Here is a 19,056-nt window from a genome sequence, read left to right on the forward strand (position 1 = left end):
TTCCCAAGTGTGATTTATCGTAGAATAACCCGAGTTTTTCGTTCTTATGCGAAACAATATATCACTCAGGCATACGGCCTTCGTGATATATTCTTACGCATAAGAACTCAAAACTCGGGTTATTCTACGATAAACCACGTTTGGGAACTTATTATTTCTTAAAAGAAGTCAGTACACTTAGTACGTGAACGATGCAGTCAGTGATTTCTCCTTGGCCTAGTCACGGCGGTTACGGTATTCATATTATGCTTTTTCGTCGCGAGTTCGATTCCCAGACCCGTTTAATTTTGTCTTTAATTTTTTCTTCACAACCATTTCACGGGGAGGAAGTGTCACACGAAGGATGGAGTTCTTCTGATAACCTGTCATGTTTTCTTCTGATAACTGTTACGGAGTTCCTGGAAAACGTTACAGAGTTCGTCTGATTTCTGAATGACGTGCCAAGGAATCGTAGGAAAAAATGGTAATTATTTATCTTTAAATAGAGAGAATTCCGTAACATTTGAAAAATCAGGCATAAAATTTTTAGAAAGTGGTATATGTTTGCAACTTTGCACTAAAATTATTCTATTGCATGTGCTGCGGATGAAGAACGTGAATAAGAAGAATAATATGTATGAATGAGCAAACAATTTCGATATTTTACTCAAAATGTCTTCTTTTCAAAGTAGTGGCGCTGATTATTAGACTAAACAGTTTTTTCTGACGCATAGCACAAGACATTAGGCAACCTTGATCATCAAACTTTAGTTTTACACGCCATTCTCGCTATTTAAAGATAAATAAATACCATTTTTTCCTACGATTCCTTGGCACGTCATTTGGAAATCAGACGAACTCTGTAACGTTTTCCAGGAACTCCGTAACAGTTATCAGAAGAAAACATGACAGGTTATCAGAAGAACTCCATCCTTCGTGTGACACTTCCTCCCCCGTGCATTTAATGAAGACAAAACGAGTTAGTAAATCTAGTTCTAACATGTTCACTAAAATTATAGGTCACAACCGACATGTGATTATGTCTAAATTCACTCCACCTGTAATATGATCTAATGTTTTTAGCTCACATGTCACAAAGTGACAAGGTGAGCTTTTGTGATCACGCAGCGTCCGTCGTCCGTCCGTCCGCCCGTCCGTGCGTGCGTAAACTTTAGCTTGTGACCACTCTAGAGGCCATATTTTTCATGGGATATGTATGGAGGTTGGTCTGAATGTTCATCTTGATGATATCTAGGTCAAGTTTGAAACTTGGTCACTTGCCATCAAAAACTAGGTCAGTAGGTCAAATAATATAAAAACCTTGTGACCTCTCTAGAGGCCATATTTTTCACGGGATATGTATGGATGTTGGTCTGAATGTTCATCTTGATGATATCTAGGTCAAGTTTGAAACTGGGTAGCGTGCCTTTAAAAACTAGGTCATTAGGTCAAATAATAAATAAAACCTTGTGACCTCTCTAGAGGCCATATTTTTCATGGGATCTGTATGAAAATTGGTCTGAATATTCATCTTGATAATATCTAGGTCAAGTTCGAAACTGGGTCAACTGCGGTCAAAACTAGGTCAGTAGGTCTAAAAATAGAAAAACTTTTTGACCTCTTTAGAGGCCATATTTTTCATGAGATCGTCATGAAAATTGGTGAGAATGTTCACCTTGATGATATCTAGATCAAGTTTAAAACTGGGTCACGTGCCTTCAAGAACTAGGTCATTAGGTCAAATAATAGAAAAAACCTTGTGACCTCTCTAGAGGCCATATTTTTCAATGGATCTTCATGAAAATTGGTCAGAATTTTTATTTTGATGATATCTAGGTCAAGTTTAAGACTGGGTCACATGAGCTCAAAAACTAGGTCACTGTGTCAAATAATAGAAAAAACGACGTCATACTCAATTCAAAACTGGGTCATGTGGGGACAGGTGAGCGATTCAGGACCATCATGGTCCTCTTGTTAAGCTTTCCTGTGATGATTTTAAACCTGTATACGGGTTAGTTTTATAACAGTCTTACAATTCACTTCAATACGTGCTTTGCCGAGCCATAATTTTAGGTATGATTGATTTATAAATATTTCCAATTTTATACGAAAATAAGAAACAGAACAAAAATTAGAAACAAGAGAAAAACAAACTTACACAAAGTATGCAATGCAAACTGGAAAAAAATGGGGATCGAACTCCCGACGAAACGGTATAATGGCGTGGTCACACTACACGTAGTTAATCGTAGTAAGGAATGATCGTAGTTGATCGTAGTTGGTCGTACTAAGCGTAGTTACACGTAGATAATCGTAGTCAAACGTAGTAATGATCGTAGTTCGAACTTATGATTTGTCCGTAGTAAGCAAATAATTTTTCGACATGTTCAAAATCTGACTACGATTAACTACGATGTTTTGACCCTACTGTGACCGTAGTTTGAACGTAGTTGATCTTAGTTAAACGTACTTGATCGTACTTAACAGTAGTGTGTATCGTTTTTGATCGTAGTACAAGTACAAACATGATATGAAACGAGAGCCGATTCCACAAAAACTTTACTGTTATATAAATTAATTTCAATTCTAGTATGATAATATCGCTAATTATAAATACTTAAAAAAATTAAATAGAATTTTTTTCGGTATTCATGCGAAATGAATAACAGATTTGGATCGGCAAATACATGTACATGAATCGCGCTAGCAATCAACTGTTCATTTACCATGAAGACCGGGAAAAATCCATTTTATATATTGCATTAAAATTATATTTTCTTTGCATTAGTTAGCCAATCTGTGGTGTAAATTGCGCATTTTATGCATTTTACTTTAAAATTCAGTTTTTCGGCCATTCTGTTTTATAACATCGTTTTTTCCTAGGCGGCATTCCGAAGCTTAAATGATGCTGTCTCGTCAACTTCCTAGAGCAAAATGACTGTAGCTTTCCCGTCCTGCGCATGCGCAACCACAACGCTTTTCCGTAGCTCAACGTAGTTGATCGTAATTTGTCGTAGTTGTTCGTACTTCCATCGTAGTATATACGTAGTGTAACGTAGTAACTCGTGGTAAGACGTAGTGATACCCTAGTTAACCCTATCCGATTTACTCGTAGTTGAACGTAGTTGTTCGTACTTACACGTACTTCAACGTACTTAGACTTTCCATATTTCATCTTTTAAACCTAGTTCGAGCGCACTTCAACCTAGTTGACCGTAGTATTACTACGACAAACTACGTTTAAAATGAATAACGACCAACTACGTGCGTGAACGTAAATGTGACCATTGCTGAATAGAAATACCGTTACGTACCGCTCGGCCAAAGTGGAATCTCTGACTAAATCGTAAACTTAGTGTTTTGACTTAATTTTATGTTACTATTTTTTTTTTCACTTCTTAACGCCATAATACTGTGCGCTACCTATAGTTTGGTCTTGTGGCGAGCGATGTTTGTGTACTTTTAATAATGGAACGGTCCGTTATTTTTGTAGTGTTATTCTGTACGATATATAGTGGTTCTTACCTAAATAAGGCAAAGTAAATCATGCTGACTTCCCTAATCGGCAGACGAGTATATAAATTGACCAATCAAACTACATGTGCACTTTTGATTTGCTGCCCACGTGATGATAGCGTCTAAAAATACTGTCGCGTTCTATATTTATCAATGTTTACAAAATAAAGCGTTGTAACGTTTTATAAATGTACATGAGAAAAATTTCAAAACTTCAAATGTTCCCGTAATTCTAGAAACTATAAACTGGTCAACCAATATGTTTCATGTGAATATATGAAACGGTGGCGGCATTTTGTCTTTCGGTGATAAATTATTTTAAAAATTACAATTCACAATGTGTGGGTTAGTCGCTTAAAAACCATATACCATAGAGTTATCTTACTCAAATGACCGTTATGTGCGGTAAAGGTAAAGTAATGTGGCATACAATCGACACACAAAACGTGCTACAAAACTTTTGTGTGACAAAACTTTATAAAATAGTTATATATATATAACTTATAGCCTGTGATTGCGATTAAATAGAACTTGAGCTATAACACAACTTTCTCTTGCTTAAGCTTGAGTATAGGTATCATTAATACATAACGGACTGACAGCAACTAAATATCTTTTGAGCAGAAGGATACATTTGTATTAATGTTTTTGGGGTTTTTGGGTTGTTGTTTTTTTCATATTAGCAAAAAAACACCTCTTTATATATAACAGAAACTTTGCCTTTGCTAACAGTACATTTTGTACTGTTTAACAATCCTTGCGATTGAAGAACAGCTGATTGCCTGGATTTTCTCCTTATCTGTATTTATTCCTTATATTTTTTGTTCAATATTTATTATGTTACCTGAATTGTAAACCTACAATTTTGCCTATCTAATACCAAAACTCTTTTCGCCGTTTAAAAGTTTAAAAATCTAAATAGCATTCATTTTGCTATGCTATCTTCCTTATACAGTATTTCAGCTAATTACAGTATCTGCTGTACAATCTCACATTCCCACTGATAGTATTTCAGCGTGACTGACGATCGTGATTTTAGCACAAAAACAAAATTGCTACAGTTTAATTCTTAATATCCTAATTGCTCACATGACTGTTATTAAATATGTATATGAGAGTTATATGCTAATTTCTTTGTCTCACAGTCACGATCTTCTACCCAGGTAATGGATCCGAAATGAATTTCGTCAATTTTCGTTCGTTTACGTAGTTTTCTAATGTCATTTCGGTATTCTCCGTTTGCTGATATTGGCTATACCAGCAATTAGCCGAAGGATGCTGAAATTGCATTCGGACTAAATCGTTATTGTACGGAAATAGCACAATGTCATCATGGATCCATTACTTTAAAAGGAGGAAGAGGCTGCTACATCACATCGCTGTATTGCTTTGCGGGGTTCACTTGTAAATCGGATTTTAGCTCTCTGCAAGACACGTCAAGAATATCTAGGTAGGTAAAATTATTACTTATTTTAAACATTTATTTTCAGTTTGAAACATTATAGTATATTTCTAAAATAATAGAATAAATTTCTGATTTAACATATAGATCATTTTTAGGCTAATGTCAACAAACCTTTTTTTAAAAAATCCTGATATCTCGATAAATAGTAAGTTTAGAACAAAAGACAGTCCCAAAAGTAAGCCATAAATTGATATAATAAAAGTGTCAGAAAAATCTTAGCCAGGTTGAAAAAATAACTGCCTTAAATTTTTATAGTCATCTATAGGAATGATAATACGAAAGAAGTATTGTTATAAAATTATGTAGAATAGTTGTTATTTTTTTAAAAGTAAGTATTCTTCAGTTCTATTTACATCCCACTACAACACAAATGTTAAACATTATAGTCTGTATGCATCTAAATCAGGACAGTACGTATAACTGCATTTTAAAAGAAAAAGTTCCCACAGAAATACAACCATGATAGTTTGCGCATTTTGCCTGAAATAAGATAATCACTGAATACTTCGTTAATATCAATATCAAATTATATTTAAAAAAAAAAAATGATTTTAAAATAAGCCACATATTTCTTAAAACAATTATCAGAAAGTTAGTCGGAATGAAAATAAGACAGCAAATTCTTACGTTAAATGAAAATAAGCCGTGTGTTATTATTGAAGTTTTAATGTACTAGTACGAGGGGCGTTCAATAAATAATGATACTCCGTGTAAAATTTCGTAACCAGTGGTTATTTTTGAATGAGGTTTTCAGCACATTATAGAGCAATTTATTGGGAACAAAATGCCACATGAATGGTGAAAATCGGTAGATTCAAAGTAGAAATATAAACATTTGAGTGAGGTGTATACTGGACCATAGCAAAAATAATTATAACTTAGGTTTGTCCTGGTCATCCAGGGTCTCAGAATAATAGAATAACTTGTAAAATCACAAAATTCTATTACTTTTTCTACTAGGTACACCAGTTTATGATGACTTTGAGTTTGTTTTTAACTACTTATTGCGTTTTTCATTTTATAACACAACCTAAACGTCTAAACTCGAGGTTGAGAGCGATTAATCTGTAAGAACTTGTTTCGCAATCGAGAATTAAGACATTATCAACTTAAAATACAAGAATTTTTTCAACGATTAACATTTCACCTGACAAAATTGTAGAGGCTTATTATACTCAACATCATTTTTCGATTAAAAATATACACACTCCTTTTAAAACTGTTATCATTTTTTTTATTTTATTTTTTAAATGTTTATGTAATGATAATGACTTGTTTTAACTGTTTAAACTAAAAATTGAACTACAGTTGTAGTTGTTGAATAGTAGAATCAAGGAATTGCATATTACAATCTCAATGATTTGGACATAAAATGGCCTAGTATACCTGAGTACACCTCACTCAAGTAATCATATTTTTACTTTGAATCTACCGATTTTTATCATTCTTATGACATTTTGTTTCCACTAAATTGCTCTATAATGTGCTGAAAAACTGCATTTAAAAATAAAAACCGGTTACGGAACTAAACACGGAGTATCATTATGTATTGAACACCTCTCGTATGCACATTTGCAACAGAAAACAATATTCAAAGTAGCATGCATACATGTAGAAAGAGCAGATATTCAAATTGTTAAAAAGGGAATCAGAGCTTGAACAAATCACAAAAAGCTTGAGTAATATCATGAAAAGTTTTTGTCTCCCTTTTTAATTCATTGAAATATTTACAGTCAAAGCGTGTGATCAGAAACTGTATGCATCGCTAGTATCATTTCTGAATCAGTCTGTCACATTTGTTGCTGAGCCGAAAGTTTATAGTCAAAACATACACTATTGTAGCTACAATCATTTTTCGTCGCTAAAACTCATTAATTTTGCAGCAAGATCATAGAAGAAATGTAAAAAAAAATCAATGAAGCGATTTGAAATTGATCAGTAATCGTCTTCTAGCGCAAGGTATATCATCATAATTATATATTAAAGACATAATCATAGCAAAAACCTTTACTTAATGAATTCTTTCAGAAACTCGGGAAATAATGAAACAAATAGTGCTCATCCTTCTAGCTGGTTTGCTGGTCGGAGGAACAGGGGCATGGCCTTCACTATGGAATACCAAAATCGTCAAACGCGATGCGAATGTCGCAGATGACAAAGAAGATGATGCGAAAGGTGCAAACACTATTTTCGATACTGGAAATGATGACAGTGAACAAGATAAGAATAACAGCATCGCTGACGTAAAAGTGGACTCACGAGAGGATATTGGTAAACCTAAAGCAGGCAAGTTGAAGAAAATTCGGATAACGAAAGCACGTAATATGAAAGAAAGAAAGAATGAACCTAATGACTTGGCTGATACGAAACGTGAAATGAATTGTTTCAAACTTAAAGAAAAAATGGAAAATCAGCGTGACGGACAGGGTTTGAATGAAGAGGACCAAAGCCGTATGGAAAAATGTTTGAACAAAGAAGCCGATAAAGGTACAAGCAGAAAGAGCAAGAAGAGGCAGAGCAACGATAAAAAGGGAAATAAAAGTGAGGACAGTGGTCAAACGGAAAAGAAGAATAAGGGCAATGGCAAAACGGGAAAGGAAAAAGAGGACAGTGGCAAAAAGGGAAAGAAAAATGAGGACAATGGAAAAACGGAAATGAAGAATCAAGGCAGAAGGAAAAAGGAAAAGGAGAATGATTACAATGGCAAAAAGGGAAAGAAGAATGAGGGTAGTGGCAACACGGAAGAGAATAGTGCAGGCAGAAGGAAAAAGGAAAAGAATGAGGACAGTGGCAAAACGAGAAAGGAAAACAAAGAAAGGTATTTTTTCTAATTAGCATTTGATCATTAAGGGTAAATAGGACAGTCGCCTATATGTATATAGGACAAAAATTTCCTACGGGCAGAATTTTTTTAAAACTTTGTATACTGACTGAGAATCAAGTTTAAAACGGAAACATGTATTAAAAATCATAGGTACCCAGGCTTTATCATGAATTATCTGCCATTGAACGTCGATTTTTTCAGTATTTTCCGACATTTATGCATTTAGATAAACAACAAAACTAAAATGTTGATAATTGACACAAAAATGTAATAACTTCGTATCATATCTATTATTTATATGTTATCCTGAACTTAAATTGAATTGCAAAATGCGATGTAATACGAACTAAGACGAGATGACAAAACACACTTTAAAAAATCACCATTGAATAACTTTAAGTAATTTCTCAGCCTAAGTGTCACTACATATGGTATTGTTTGAATATTCATATGCTAACCTTTAAGTCCCTTAACAATTCTATGTAGAAACAAAGTATTCAAGTTGTTTCTTATAGTAGGATAGTTATTCAATATCCTGCATATTGCCTATTATTACTGTAACACTTATTAAAAACAAATTAAAAGGATCCATTGGGAATAGCATGTTCTCTGAACGCATCCTCTCAGTGAAAAAAATCATGTGATAAATTAAGTACGATAAATTCGTAAAAATATAGTTATTTATATTTAACTGGAATTATTACATATATTTTTCGGTGCTGTGAAAAGTACGTTTAAATTTCATCAAAGTGATGTTAATACATTCGTTGAAAATATGTTACTTATTTCAGTATTAGTTAGATGTACACTCTATACACTCATTGATGCATGCATTTTCTTAACCAGGAATAATTGTGCTAGGTAAAGGAATTTACAAAGAAACATTTAACAACATATAAACCATAAAACTTTGTCATTCTTACACTAATATTTTGTCTCTTTAACTCCAAAGGTTCCAGCGGAAGAAGGCAGGTAAAGACTGAAAATACTGAAGACTGAAAAGATGTTGATGATACGGACAATGAAACATATTCTCAAATTTCTGTAAAATTTTCACAGACACATTTTTCTACTTAGCTTTTACAGTGTTAAATCTAGTACAGTCAAATCTGTGTGTAAAGAACACCTCTGGAAAAATAAAAAAGGGCTGTTTGTCGACAGATGGTCTCTCTACACAGGTTACTTTACACTATTAATGGATGTATGACTGAAAATATTGGCCTTATTAAGCAGGATTTCAGGTTGTGATATTCTGTAGTACACATTTGACTGTATATTGTTTCTCCTTGCGAAGTATTCATTACAAACAACATTCTCTGGATAAAATCCTGTCTAAATTTGTTTAAAATAAACTTTTTTGCACACCTATGAACGTATGGTAATTTTGTGAACGTATTGTTATTCTACTAAGTATCAAGATGCTTCTGAAATTATGATATTTAAATTGGTTTTGACAAATATATACAACTATGTTTTAGTTATCTATTACGTTATTTCTCATTGTTATTTCAAACTATGTGTAAATAATAATATCCAATGTTACACGCAAAATATGCATGATTCGTTAAGACCAAAAACAATGATTTCAATACAACCGCTTGTATAGGAAACTTTCATAATGATATAAATTGTCAGTTTTGAAAAAAAATATGCATGTTAATAAATTTCTTTCTGCTGCTTTCGAATAGTCTCCTTTTATGTATTCCAGAAATAATTCTGATTGATGCTATATCACTATCCAGTATGCCTGATACGGCGGCTTGCTATATTTTTCTAAGCAAAGCATACTGAGGTTGCTGCAATACGTATCGACCAACTGCGGCGGTATTAGTAAGTTGTCAATTGTTGGATGTCAGCATTCTTATTAAATCTAATCATTGCCAGATACCATAACATTCGTGACTGTGGGCGAAGCGAAATATTACATGGTACGTCCATTTGCCTGTCTGCTTTTGTTTAATTGGTTACTCACACCGACATAATGAAAAAATATGGCAACATTCAAATTTCAATAACAATAAAGAAAGACCCCAAGTGCCCTTCCAAATATCATTCCACCAGGGTAGAACCGCCGAACTTCCACAAGCTAGCTCTTTGACTTACTTACGGGATATCCCCAGCAGAGCCCAAAAAGATGAGGAGCAAGTGATTCTAAGTCAGAAACCTTAGCCATTCGGCGACAGTGGTAGATGTAATAGAGTACATCTAAGTCAGAAACGTTAGCCGTTCGGCGACGGAGGATCCAGTGGTAGATGTAATAGAGTACATCTAAGTCAGAAACGTTAGCCGTTCGGCGCCGGAGGATCCAGTGGTACATGTAATAGAGTACATCAAAGTCAGAAACGTTAGCCGTTCGGCGGCGGAGGATCCAGTGGTAGATGTAATAGAGTACATCTAAGTCAGAAACGTTAGCCGTTCGGCGTCGGAGGATCCAGTGGTAGATGTAATAGAGTACATCTAAGTCAGAAACGTTAGCCGTTCGGCGGCGGAGGATCCAATGGTAGATGTGATAGAGTACATATGAACAATTTCGATCATCTGAATCTTTTATCTTGTTATGACATAATTTCTCGTCATGTTTATGGAAACACGGACTTTAGGGCGGATTTATATCTAACAATTACGTAGAAAAACCCAACACTATGATATTGTATTGAAAGCCCTGTGTCTACGGTTCCATTAACATAAAAGGAACAAAATTAATGTCTTAGAATACATATTTTGCAATTCATCTGGCCCCGTGTTCACAAAACATTTTCAGTCTCAACTGAGTTTGATAATGAAACCTTATTTGTCATTTACATCTAAATAGCATGTTTAAGGCTAAATTTTAAGTTAATAACTATTTTCAAATGGCTATTCAGTATTGATGGTCAGTCTCAGTTGGAATTTAACCTTGAAGTTTTAGTAAAATTAATACTAAAATTTCAAACTCAAACTCAGCTGAGACCGAAAAATGTTTTGTGAACACGGGGCCTGGCTATCAAATATATAAGATAAGTAACGTTATATGGAATCACTTTCTACTTTCCGTGATTCCATATATTAACGTTACTTATCTTATATATTTGTTAGCCAAATTTTAAAATATGTTATCTAAGACTTGTGCATGTGACTTGATAAAGGCCCTGGGCCGAAACGTTGTCGCAAAGAGTGATAATAAAAGTTATGGAAAACAATCCCTATGGATAGTTATTAAATATAGTTCAAACATTTTTAAATGACGGTTGAAAATAGTTCCTAATACAACAAACCACAAACATAGAAGTTGATGTTCTTCTTTCATAATAAGATGTTTATATACTCTTCATCAATCCATGATCATCGGATAGGACATGTTCTAACTTAAAAACCGAGTGCTGACTCGTTGTTTCGTTCAGAAATATACGGTGGCCACCGTAGAAACAAGGAAGTTATCGCGTTTATTCTTAAATTTCAATCTGCAATACAAGGGAAGTAATCCCGATCGACTCCTTGCATAAGGGATCGGAAGAGTTGTTCCGTCTGATACGAAAAAATATGGATATTTTGGACTGATCAAATATGACCTTACGGATGTGCAGGCTGATCATTATCTACACTGGTCGTAGAGGCAGAATCAATCGTGTCCAGCATGATAAATGTTAAAAGTTGAATTTTTCTACAAAAGTGATACAATACAAAAGTAATTATCATATTTTGTATGATAATATACTGAACTTTGGTAAGGCTTTCGGTCCAGTCAGAAAAGTTTGGTTTTGATTACCTTTAATGAAATGAATATTTACCAGGATGAACAGGTTGTAAATACATCGCAGAAGATGCACGCCTTTGTCCTATAATAACAGTGTTTGACTGCGTTGTTAATTATCAAGAATTGATCGCTCTACCTTCATGATTTTTATTATTTCGATACATTCGAAGCAGTGCGGATTGATATGATTTATTTCGTTGGTTAAGTGTTACTCCTCGGATGGGATGTCCTAAACATTCAAATGATCAGGTCTAGACATCCATCTAACGGCTCCGTGAAGTAATTTTATTGCATGACCTCTCACACAGAAACGCTCTATATATGAGCCGCTTCATAAGAAAACCAACATAGTGCATTTGCGACCAGCATGCATCCAGACCAGCGTCTGGCCAGGATCCATGCTGTTCGCTTTCAAAGCCTATTGCAGTTAGAGAAACCGTTAACAAACAGCATGGATCCTGACCAGACTGCGCGGATGCACAGGCTGGTCTGGATCCATACTGGTCGCAAATGCACTATGTTGGTTTTCTCATGGTGTAGCTCATTATTATATGGAAACCTCATGTCTTGAACGCCATAGCGTCTCATAATGTTATAATGTGAAAAAAAGAAGCTTCTGTTAGGTAAACAAAATCAGTCAATTCAATTGCAGAATGCTTTGACTGTACAATATGTCATTTTCTAGTGTACACGGGTTAAAAGTCTGTTATAGTTATTTGTAAATAGAAAATACCATAAAATACCGTTGATTTTTCAATCGTTAAGAAAATAAAGAACATGCACATGTATATCTTTTGTAACATAACAGCTTGGTTCACTTCACTTGAATATTGGATTTAGTTTAGGGAGTCAAAAACAATTATTTTTGACTGGCTCTTATGTCATATTAACAGTTATTGTGTTTTATACAAAAAGATGCAAAATATGTTTGAACTGTATCATTTTTGTAGGAACCATTCGTTTTAAATATTTACTTTTTGTCGCCATGAAGCGCTGTTTGAAAATGGTCGTTATGTTCAATTTATTTCAAAATATTACCGGGGTATATTAATAAGTTTATGCAGCTGTATACTGAATCCACAACTTCAATAAAGACCAACTTGTTTTCCAAGACTTTATTACTCAACAATCATACAATACTTATAAAACAATTACAAAAATTGAATTGAAATTCACAAAATTTTAAAATAATTATAAAGAACTTCAACACTTACATGCACAAATAAACTTCTGTCACATATTAAAGACAAAACAAGCATGTTTTATTTTTTAAAACAGTTTCTACAACAGCTGCGCTCAAGAGAACAATTTAAGGATTCGAAGATGGTCTCTCATCAGAGTTTTAAATACACACCTAGTTGTTAAAATGAAAATAAAACCATCTGTTCACAGACAGTCTTGAACACAGTTTTGACTACGACAGCAGATTCCCCTTGTCAAACCTTGCTTCACAGTCAATTGCTCCAAAGCAAATGTCTATTTAAACGATGACTCCACTTATCATGATTTTCATATGAACATGTATTAGATTCTTCATTTACATGCGAACTCCGTGTAACAGATAAATACACTGACAAAGGAGTAGTCTCGCTTTGAAAGCGGTTCTTCACAAACTCATGCATGTAAATGACTTATATAATTTCAGCAAAAACAGTATGGGAAAGATTTTTAAAGAGGTTTGATTTATATACTCCAACCGAATCGATTCAGTTGTAATAAATATGAACAACATTGTCTATTCACGTCAATAGAAGATGGCTACCATGGTTACGAGACTGGTTTGCTTGAAAGTCACTCTTTCTTAGAAGATGGAATACAGGCAGTTTGTTTGTTTAGCTGACGTGCGAATAGACACTGGAGTAATCATCTGAAATATCAAAAAAATAATTTAAAATTCATGATCAACAATTGGGTAAAATTTGCCGTCTTATCGATATAATTGTCCCCCTTTTTCAAATTAATAATTTGTGGGACTGTCTAGCAACAAACATCCAATTACTGTCTTCAAGACGGTGTCCATATATTTTTATAGTGTCCCTTTTATATTGTCTTCTAATTTTGTACTTTTCTATGAAATGTACCTTGTTTATAATGAATATACAATTGAAGTACACCAATCTATCAACAAAAATAAGTAAAAGTAATGGATAGGTTCGAGCTTGGAGATTTGCTAGTTTTCGTTTAAAAAACAACAACAAACTTACCAGTCGTTGGAGCATACAGACTTGTATCAAGGTTAAAAACAAAACTCTAAAATCTGATTGGCCGGTTCTGAGCTCATTGTAAAAATTGACCAATAAAAACAGCATTCTGCATCTCGGCTATCAAAATCAATCAATCAAAAACCAATAGGCAAAGACCTGAGAAAAAGCAAAGTAAAAATGTAATAAAACTTTTCAACATCTTACTACTGTTTGTCGGTGCAAGCCTCCTTGGTGATGATAAAGGTGGTAACACTTGTCTGGGGGCCTGAGGCCGCCTACTCTGCATGCTAGGTGACTTGTTTTTACCGTTGTCAAAATAATTTTCATACTCAATACGAACTGGAAAACAAATCACAATAGCACTGTTAATTACTGTAGCATCACTTGAATGGCTACTATCAAAACATGCTTTGAAAAATTAATAGTAAACAATGTCTAGAACTAGTGCATCGTGCGTTCTTGAGCTCCACGCAAAGCTAAATATGTTTTTGTTACATACACATCTATTGTTATTATCAGTATATAATAATATAGGTTTGTTTTTAGTCCGAGTAAAATTGAAAATACCGCCACTTACTAGAATAAAAGGAGTTCTTCAGATTCGAAGGAATTATGTCACGAGGGCGCAGACTAAATTTTATGATAAAAGACATCTGACGACAAACAATGATTTTATTCAACGACAAATCAATGTTTGAGATATATTATTTCGATTCTAACATGATGTCAATGATTATTACGTACATTCTTAACCACATCCACCAAATGTTTGCCTCTTTTATGTGTATATATTTATATGTTGCACATTAACGTCACAATTTAATTCTTCTTTGTTTGATAAGAAAATCTAACAGGACCTGATTTATTTTCATATTAAAGAAAAAGTCTGGAACTGTGTACGAGAACCAGCTAACGAATCGCCACTCTTTCTAAATGAAATATATTACATGTACCATACCATGTGATTCGACATACAGTTACAAGTTATTGGAGGTTAACCCTAAATCAAGCTAGACATGTGAATGATATAGACAAGACACTTGTTGAAGAAATTTTAATTTTAAACTAAAAATGGGTATAAACATTAGTTCGTTTATTTGGCTCAGGCGTGTATTTACTTTATGATCGTTTATATGTATTTAAAGTGAATACTGTTCAAAATTAGGTCACAGCCACAGATCTTTCAGTTTAGTAGCAAAATAAATAGGCCAATGACTAGCTATCTGTCATGGTTGCTTTTGCACGAACAAGCGCACTTCATCATGATGCTTTTGCACGCACAATGTTGACTGAACTTGTTACGCACGGTTGTTATCATGTTTTACACTTAAACTTCAGTTAAACCTGTCTACAAGGACCACCACTGGAAGAGAGAAAAGGCGCTCTTTGTTGGCAGGCTGTGTTTATTCAAATGTTAAAGCACACAGCAAATGTTAAAATAGGGAAAACAACAGCGAATTTTAACAGCCAGCTGGTCTATGTACAAAGGTGTTTTTTAGCAAAAGTTTGACTGTACAATTTATATGAATGATTTGCTTAAAATAAAATGAATACCTGGACGCATTTTACCCGTCATGTTCACCTGTATGAAATCTAGCATTTCTTTCTGAACATCGCATTTTTCTAAGCAAAGTCTCACTGCTTCACCACTCTGAAATTACTTAGGCACATTACCCCAAATGACAGATATAAATAACTATGTGATATATTGTTTCAACTCTACTTCTTTTAATTCTTGAAAAGACGTTGCAATACATTTATACATATCAGTAGGCATAATACTATAACACTCTCTCAATGCTATAAGTTTTGTTGTTGGTTTTTTGTTTATTTATTTTTTTTTTATTTTTTTTTTTTTTTTTTTGCGTGGTGGGGGACACCATTTACAACAATGTTATGAGTAAAATATGAAACACGAGAACAAACCTCGTCCCAGTCTATACAGAGTTGTGAGTCAATATTTGTACATTTCCATAAAATGTCACGTAATTTATATATACGGTCTTCCTCTTGTCGCTGGAATATCTGGAAAGATATCAAATATTCTTCTATTAATAATTCCTCCTTTAGATTTTACATATGATAAGTCCCCCTTTCAGCTCCTATATATTGATAATTTCCCCTTCAGTTCTTATAATGTTCGTATATAATGATATTTCCTCCTTAAATTCTTATATACTGACAATCCCGTGTCCCTTCCCACCCCTTCAGTTCTTATATATTGATAAATCCTCCTTCAGGTTTTATTCACTGATAATTCCCCCTTCAATTCCTATATACTGACATATACAAAAGATATGTAAAAATGCAAGTTTTCACAGCAGCCATCATGGTTAAGTCTCTTTTCTGTAAATACCTGACACCCCTCCTCCATGTCGGTTTCCCAGGTGACACGTGCTTGTTCCAAAACCTCGACCGACTGTTTATATAATCCATCTGTAAAAAGATTTAGATATGTATTAAAAATAGTGTTTTAAGAACACGTTTAAAGGACAACTGAATATGTTAATTTTCACAGGGTTCCCACTCTTTTCCGTGGAAATAATTCAAGGACTTTTCCAGGATATTTTCACAAAATTCAAGGACTAATAGAGCGCCTCCTGGTTCAAAGGTAGAGCACCCAAACCTGATCCAGACATTGTAGGTTCAAGTCCTGTCAGAAGTGAAATTCTTTCACTGCCTCTAAGATCTTTAATAGGTGCTAGAACTTTAAGAAAATAAGCTAGAGCTATCCCTACAGAGGATGAATACTTCTGTCTCGCTCACTGTCACTTAGTTCAAGTAGTACTGTTTAAGAGACATAATGGAAAATATCTAGGTCCGAGTTATCTCCCCTTTGCTAGATTTTATCTTGTAATATGAACATCCTCATGTCATATACTACCAGTCTGTAAAGTTTCAACAAAGCCCTTCAAATAGTTTAGAGTTAGGTTCACAAGAATCATGGACAGACATAAATGAACAGATGGACAGACTCCAATATACCCTCTTTGAACTTCATCGGTGGGGGTATATAATACATGTAAATTTAATTAAACTAAAAAACAGGACTCAATTTCACCAAGCGTTTAAGACTTTTCAAAGTTGTCAGTAGGTTGCTTTTTAGATTGACTTCTTATGCTGATAAGCATCTCTTCACCTTATGATTCAATTTTAAGGGTGTTCTGCAATTTGTCAGAAGTACTTCAGTCAGATTATAAGCATGGACAATGCAGTCATCTGGCAATACCAATTTATTGTCAATTTTCAGACTTTTGAGGTCGTATTTTACACTAGCTTGCCAATTTCTCTTCTTTGTAGGAAAGAAATCATTTTTCAAAGTGTGCCATGTTTTTCTTTCATCTTAATCACCAGACACTTTACAAAGAAAGGCAACTCCGTATAGGCTGATCACTACCAAATAGAATGTAAGCCTCCGCAGGTCTAGTCACAAGTAGTCCAAATATAAATAGTACTAATCTTTTTTCCTTTCCTAGTGCATTTTCTCGGCAGCAACGTGCTTACTTTTACCCTACCGCGTTTCAGTATGTATCACTTTGCATTCTAATGAAATCGGCATGTTCCTATCGCATGCTAGATAAAAATGGCGGCGTAAGAATTAAATGTCACGAAAAGAGAAATTGAAAGAAGCGAAAAGTAGTAAATTCAGCGGGTTGTATTTAACGAACTGTAGTTTTCTTATATAAAAGTTAACACCCCCTTTTCTTTTTGTTTTTCTAAAGTAGCGATCTAGTTCTTTATGGGAATATAAGTCTCTGAAAATCTGATATGCTAGAAAATGTCGAAACACCGTTATGAAGTGAGTGGATTTTATATGAAATAAAGAACAGCTGGATTTAGTGGTGTTCAGCCTATAGACTAAGTAGGTGTAACACCACTAAAATCTCAACTGATGTGAAGAGTTGAAGACGCGAATTCTTCAAGAATTGGGATAGCAATGCCGGTGTTTCTCTATTTAAATATGTTTGCTTTTTATGTACACTATCAATATTGTGAGCATACAAAAAGAACAAAATTCCCGACTTTTTCCAGGTGTTTTGCTCTTTCTTTAAAATTCAAGTACTTTCAAGGCCTTGAAAATGAAATGAAAAATTCAAGGACTTTTCCAGTTTTCCAGGAAGCGTGGGAACCCTGTTTTCACTTTCTTTGAGTGAACAAAGGAGTGTACCAGCAGAAAACTTATTTCAAATGATTTTATTTTATTTTTTAAAGAGAGGTATCATATCGAATGATATAAAATCCAATAATATATATTGATTCAAGCAACAACTTGATCGTCCATATTTTGAGACAAACAACAAAATTAAAAAAAAAAAAAAAAAAAAAAGAAAGAAAAAACGGTGGAAGTTTCTTATTTCTTACTATAGCATATATACGAGTAATGCAAATCAGCAAATTACATATCCTTCGTATGCAATTTCGGGATATACGGAAAATCATATGTGAGATGAGCTAGAATGCCTTATTGCCGAACGAGACTTCGTAATCACCCGGAAATGGCCGAGTGTCATTACAAGTGCGAAATGTATAGTTGAAAAAAACGAGTATTGGAATATCATGAAATACTAAAACTATTATCAACATTATGCATGTATCTTGAAAACTATCAAATCATACGACATTTAACATTATATACATGAATAGAATGCATAGAGAGACATAGAGACATTAAGTAAAAAAGTAACATTTAATATATTATGAATAATTTACCTGCTTTCTCCATCGCCTCCTTACTCTTCTCCACTTTACCTTTCAGCTGAAATTAAAATGTTTTAATAGTATAACTTGAGCAGTTTTATTACAGTTGGTATGTTTCATTGTAAGTGTTGAGTTTTGCAAAATATTGCCTTCAAACCATTTAACTTTATCGTTTTTCCCCTAATTTCAACTTTTTACAGAAATGTCAGATATTTATATGGGTGGCAAGTTGGCTGGCTGACCGACTGACTGGCTGGCTGTAATTATTCATTAAATCACTACCCTTAAGTCCATTTGTTTGTATTCTTGTTAGTATTTGGAAAATATACCAATTTTTAATGCAGTTAAAAATTCAAAGGATTGGCATATGGTATCAAATAAGCAAAACAACAATTAAACGCGTGGGTGATTAATGTATTTACGCGGTGTAGATCAATAGAACTAATCACGTAATAGCTATCGCTGTACTTTCCAGTATGTCATCTACTGCTATACACGAAATTTCAGGATAAATTTAAAGTAACGGTATATAAAGTAGATGATAATGATGATATGCAGAAGTTAGGTCGGATTTTAGAAGTGGTGGATCAGGTATGTCTTTATCATTATTGATTTATAATGTATCTGCTTGTACCTG

At 34.0% G+C, this 19,056-nt stretch overlaps 3 protein-coding genes across 4 annotated transcripts in view; 2 read left to right on the forward strand and 1 right to left on the reverse strand.

Annotated features, from left to right (window-relative positions):
- The first annotated feature begins 4,829 nt into the window (after window positions 1-4,829).
- On the forward strand, window positions 4,830-9,465 carry LOC123534458 (high mobility group nucleosome-binding domain-containing protein 5-like). The gene is made up of 3 exons (XM_045316723.2): window positions 4,830-4,945; window positions 6,989-7,778; window positions 8,737-9,465. Exons 2-3 carry the CDS (start codon window positions 7,003-7,005, stop codon window positions 8,765-8,767), a joined length of 807 nt encoding a protein of 268 aa, XP_045172658.2. The 5' UTR covers window positions 4,830-4,945; window positions 6,989-7,002; the 3' UTR covers window positions 8,768-9,465.
- Window positions 9,466-12,617: 3,152 nt separating this feature from the next.
- LOC123533683 (proline-serine-threonine phosphatase-interacting protein 1-like) overlaps window positions 12,618-19,056 on the reverse strand; it is a 39,888-nt gene continuing 33,449 nt past the window's right edge. The window contains exons 7-12 of the mRNA XM_045315456.2: window positions 18,432-18,477; window positions 16,078-16,157; window positions 15,648-15,746; window positions 15,276-15,372; window positions 13,926-14,060; window positions 12,618-13,384 (exon numbers count right to left, since the gene is read on the reverse strand). Coding sequence (XP_045171391.2) covers window positions 13,350-13,384; window positions 13,926-14,060; window positions 15,276-15,372; window positions 15,648-15,746; window positions 16,078-16,157; window positions 18,432-18,477 — 492 coding nt within the window. The 3' untranslated portion in view covers window positions 12,618-13,349. The remainder of the gene's footprint in view (window positions 13,385-13,925; window positions 14,061-15,275; window positions 15,373-15,647; window positions 15,747-16,077; window positions 16,158-18,431; window positions 18,478-19,056) is intronic.
- The window catches only part of LOC123533337 (E-selectin-like), a 71,084-nt gene continuing 70,929 nt past the window's right edge, over window positions 18,902-19,056 (forward strand). The window contains exon 1 of one of the 2 annotated variants that reach the window (XM_053519999.1): window positions 18,902-19,010. In XM_053519999.1, the coding sequence (XP_053375974.1) occupies window positions 18,972-19,010 (39 nt within the window). In that variant the 5' untranslated portion in view covers window positions 18,902-18,971. The remainder of the gene's footprint in view (window positions 19,011-19,056) is intronic. The other variant, XM_053519997.1, reaches the window with a different exon arrangement.

The sequence above is a fragment of the Mercenaria mercenaria genome, chromosome 12, assembly GCF_021730395.1.
Source record: "Mercenaria mercenaria strain notata chromosome 12, MADL_Memer_1, whole genome shotgun sequence".
Classification (NCBI taxonomy): domain Eukaryota; kingdom Metazoa; phylum Mollusca; class Bivalvia; order Venerida; family Veneridae; genus Mercenaria; species Mercenaria mercenaria.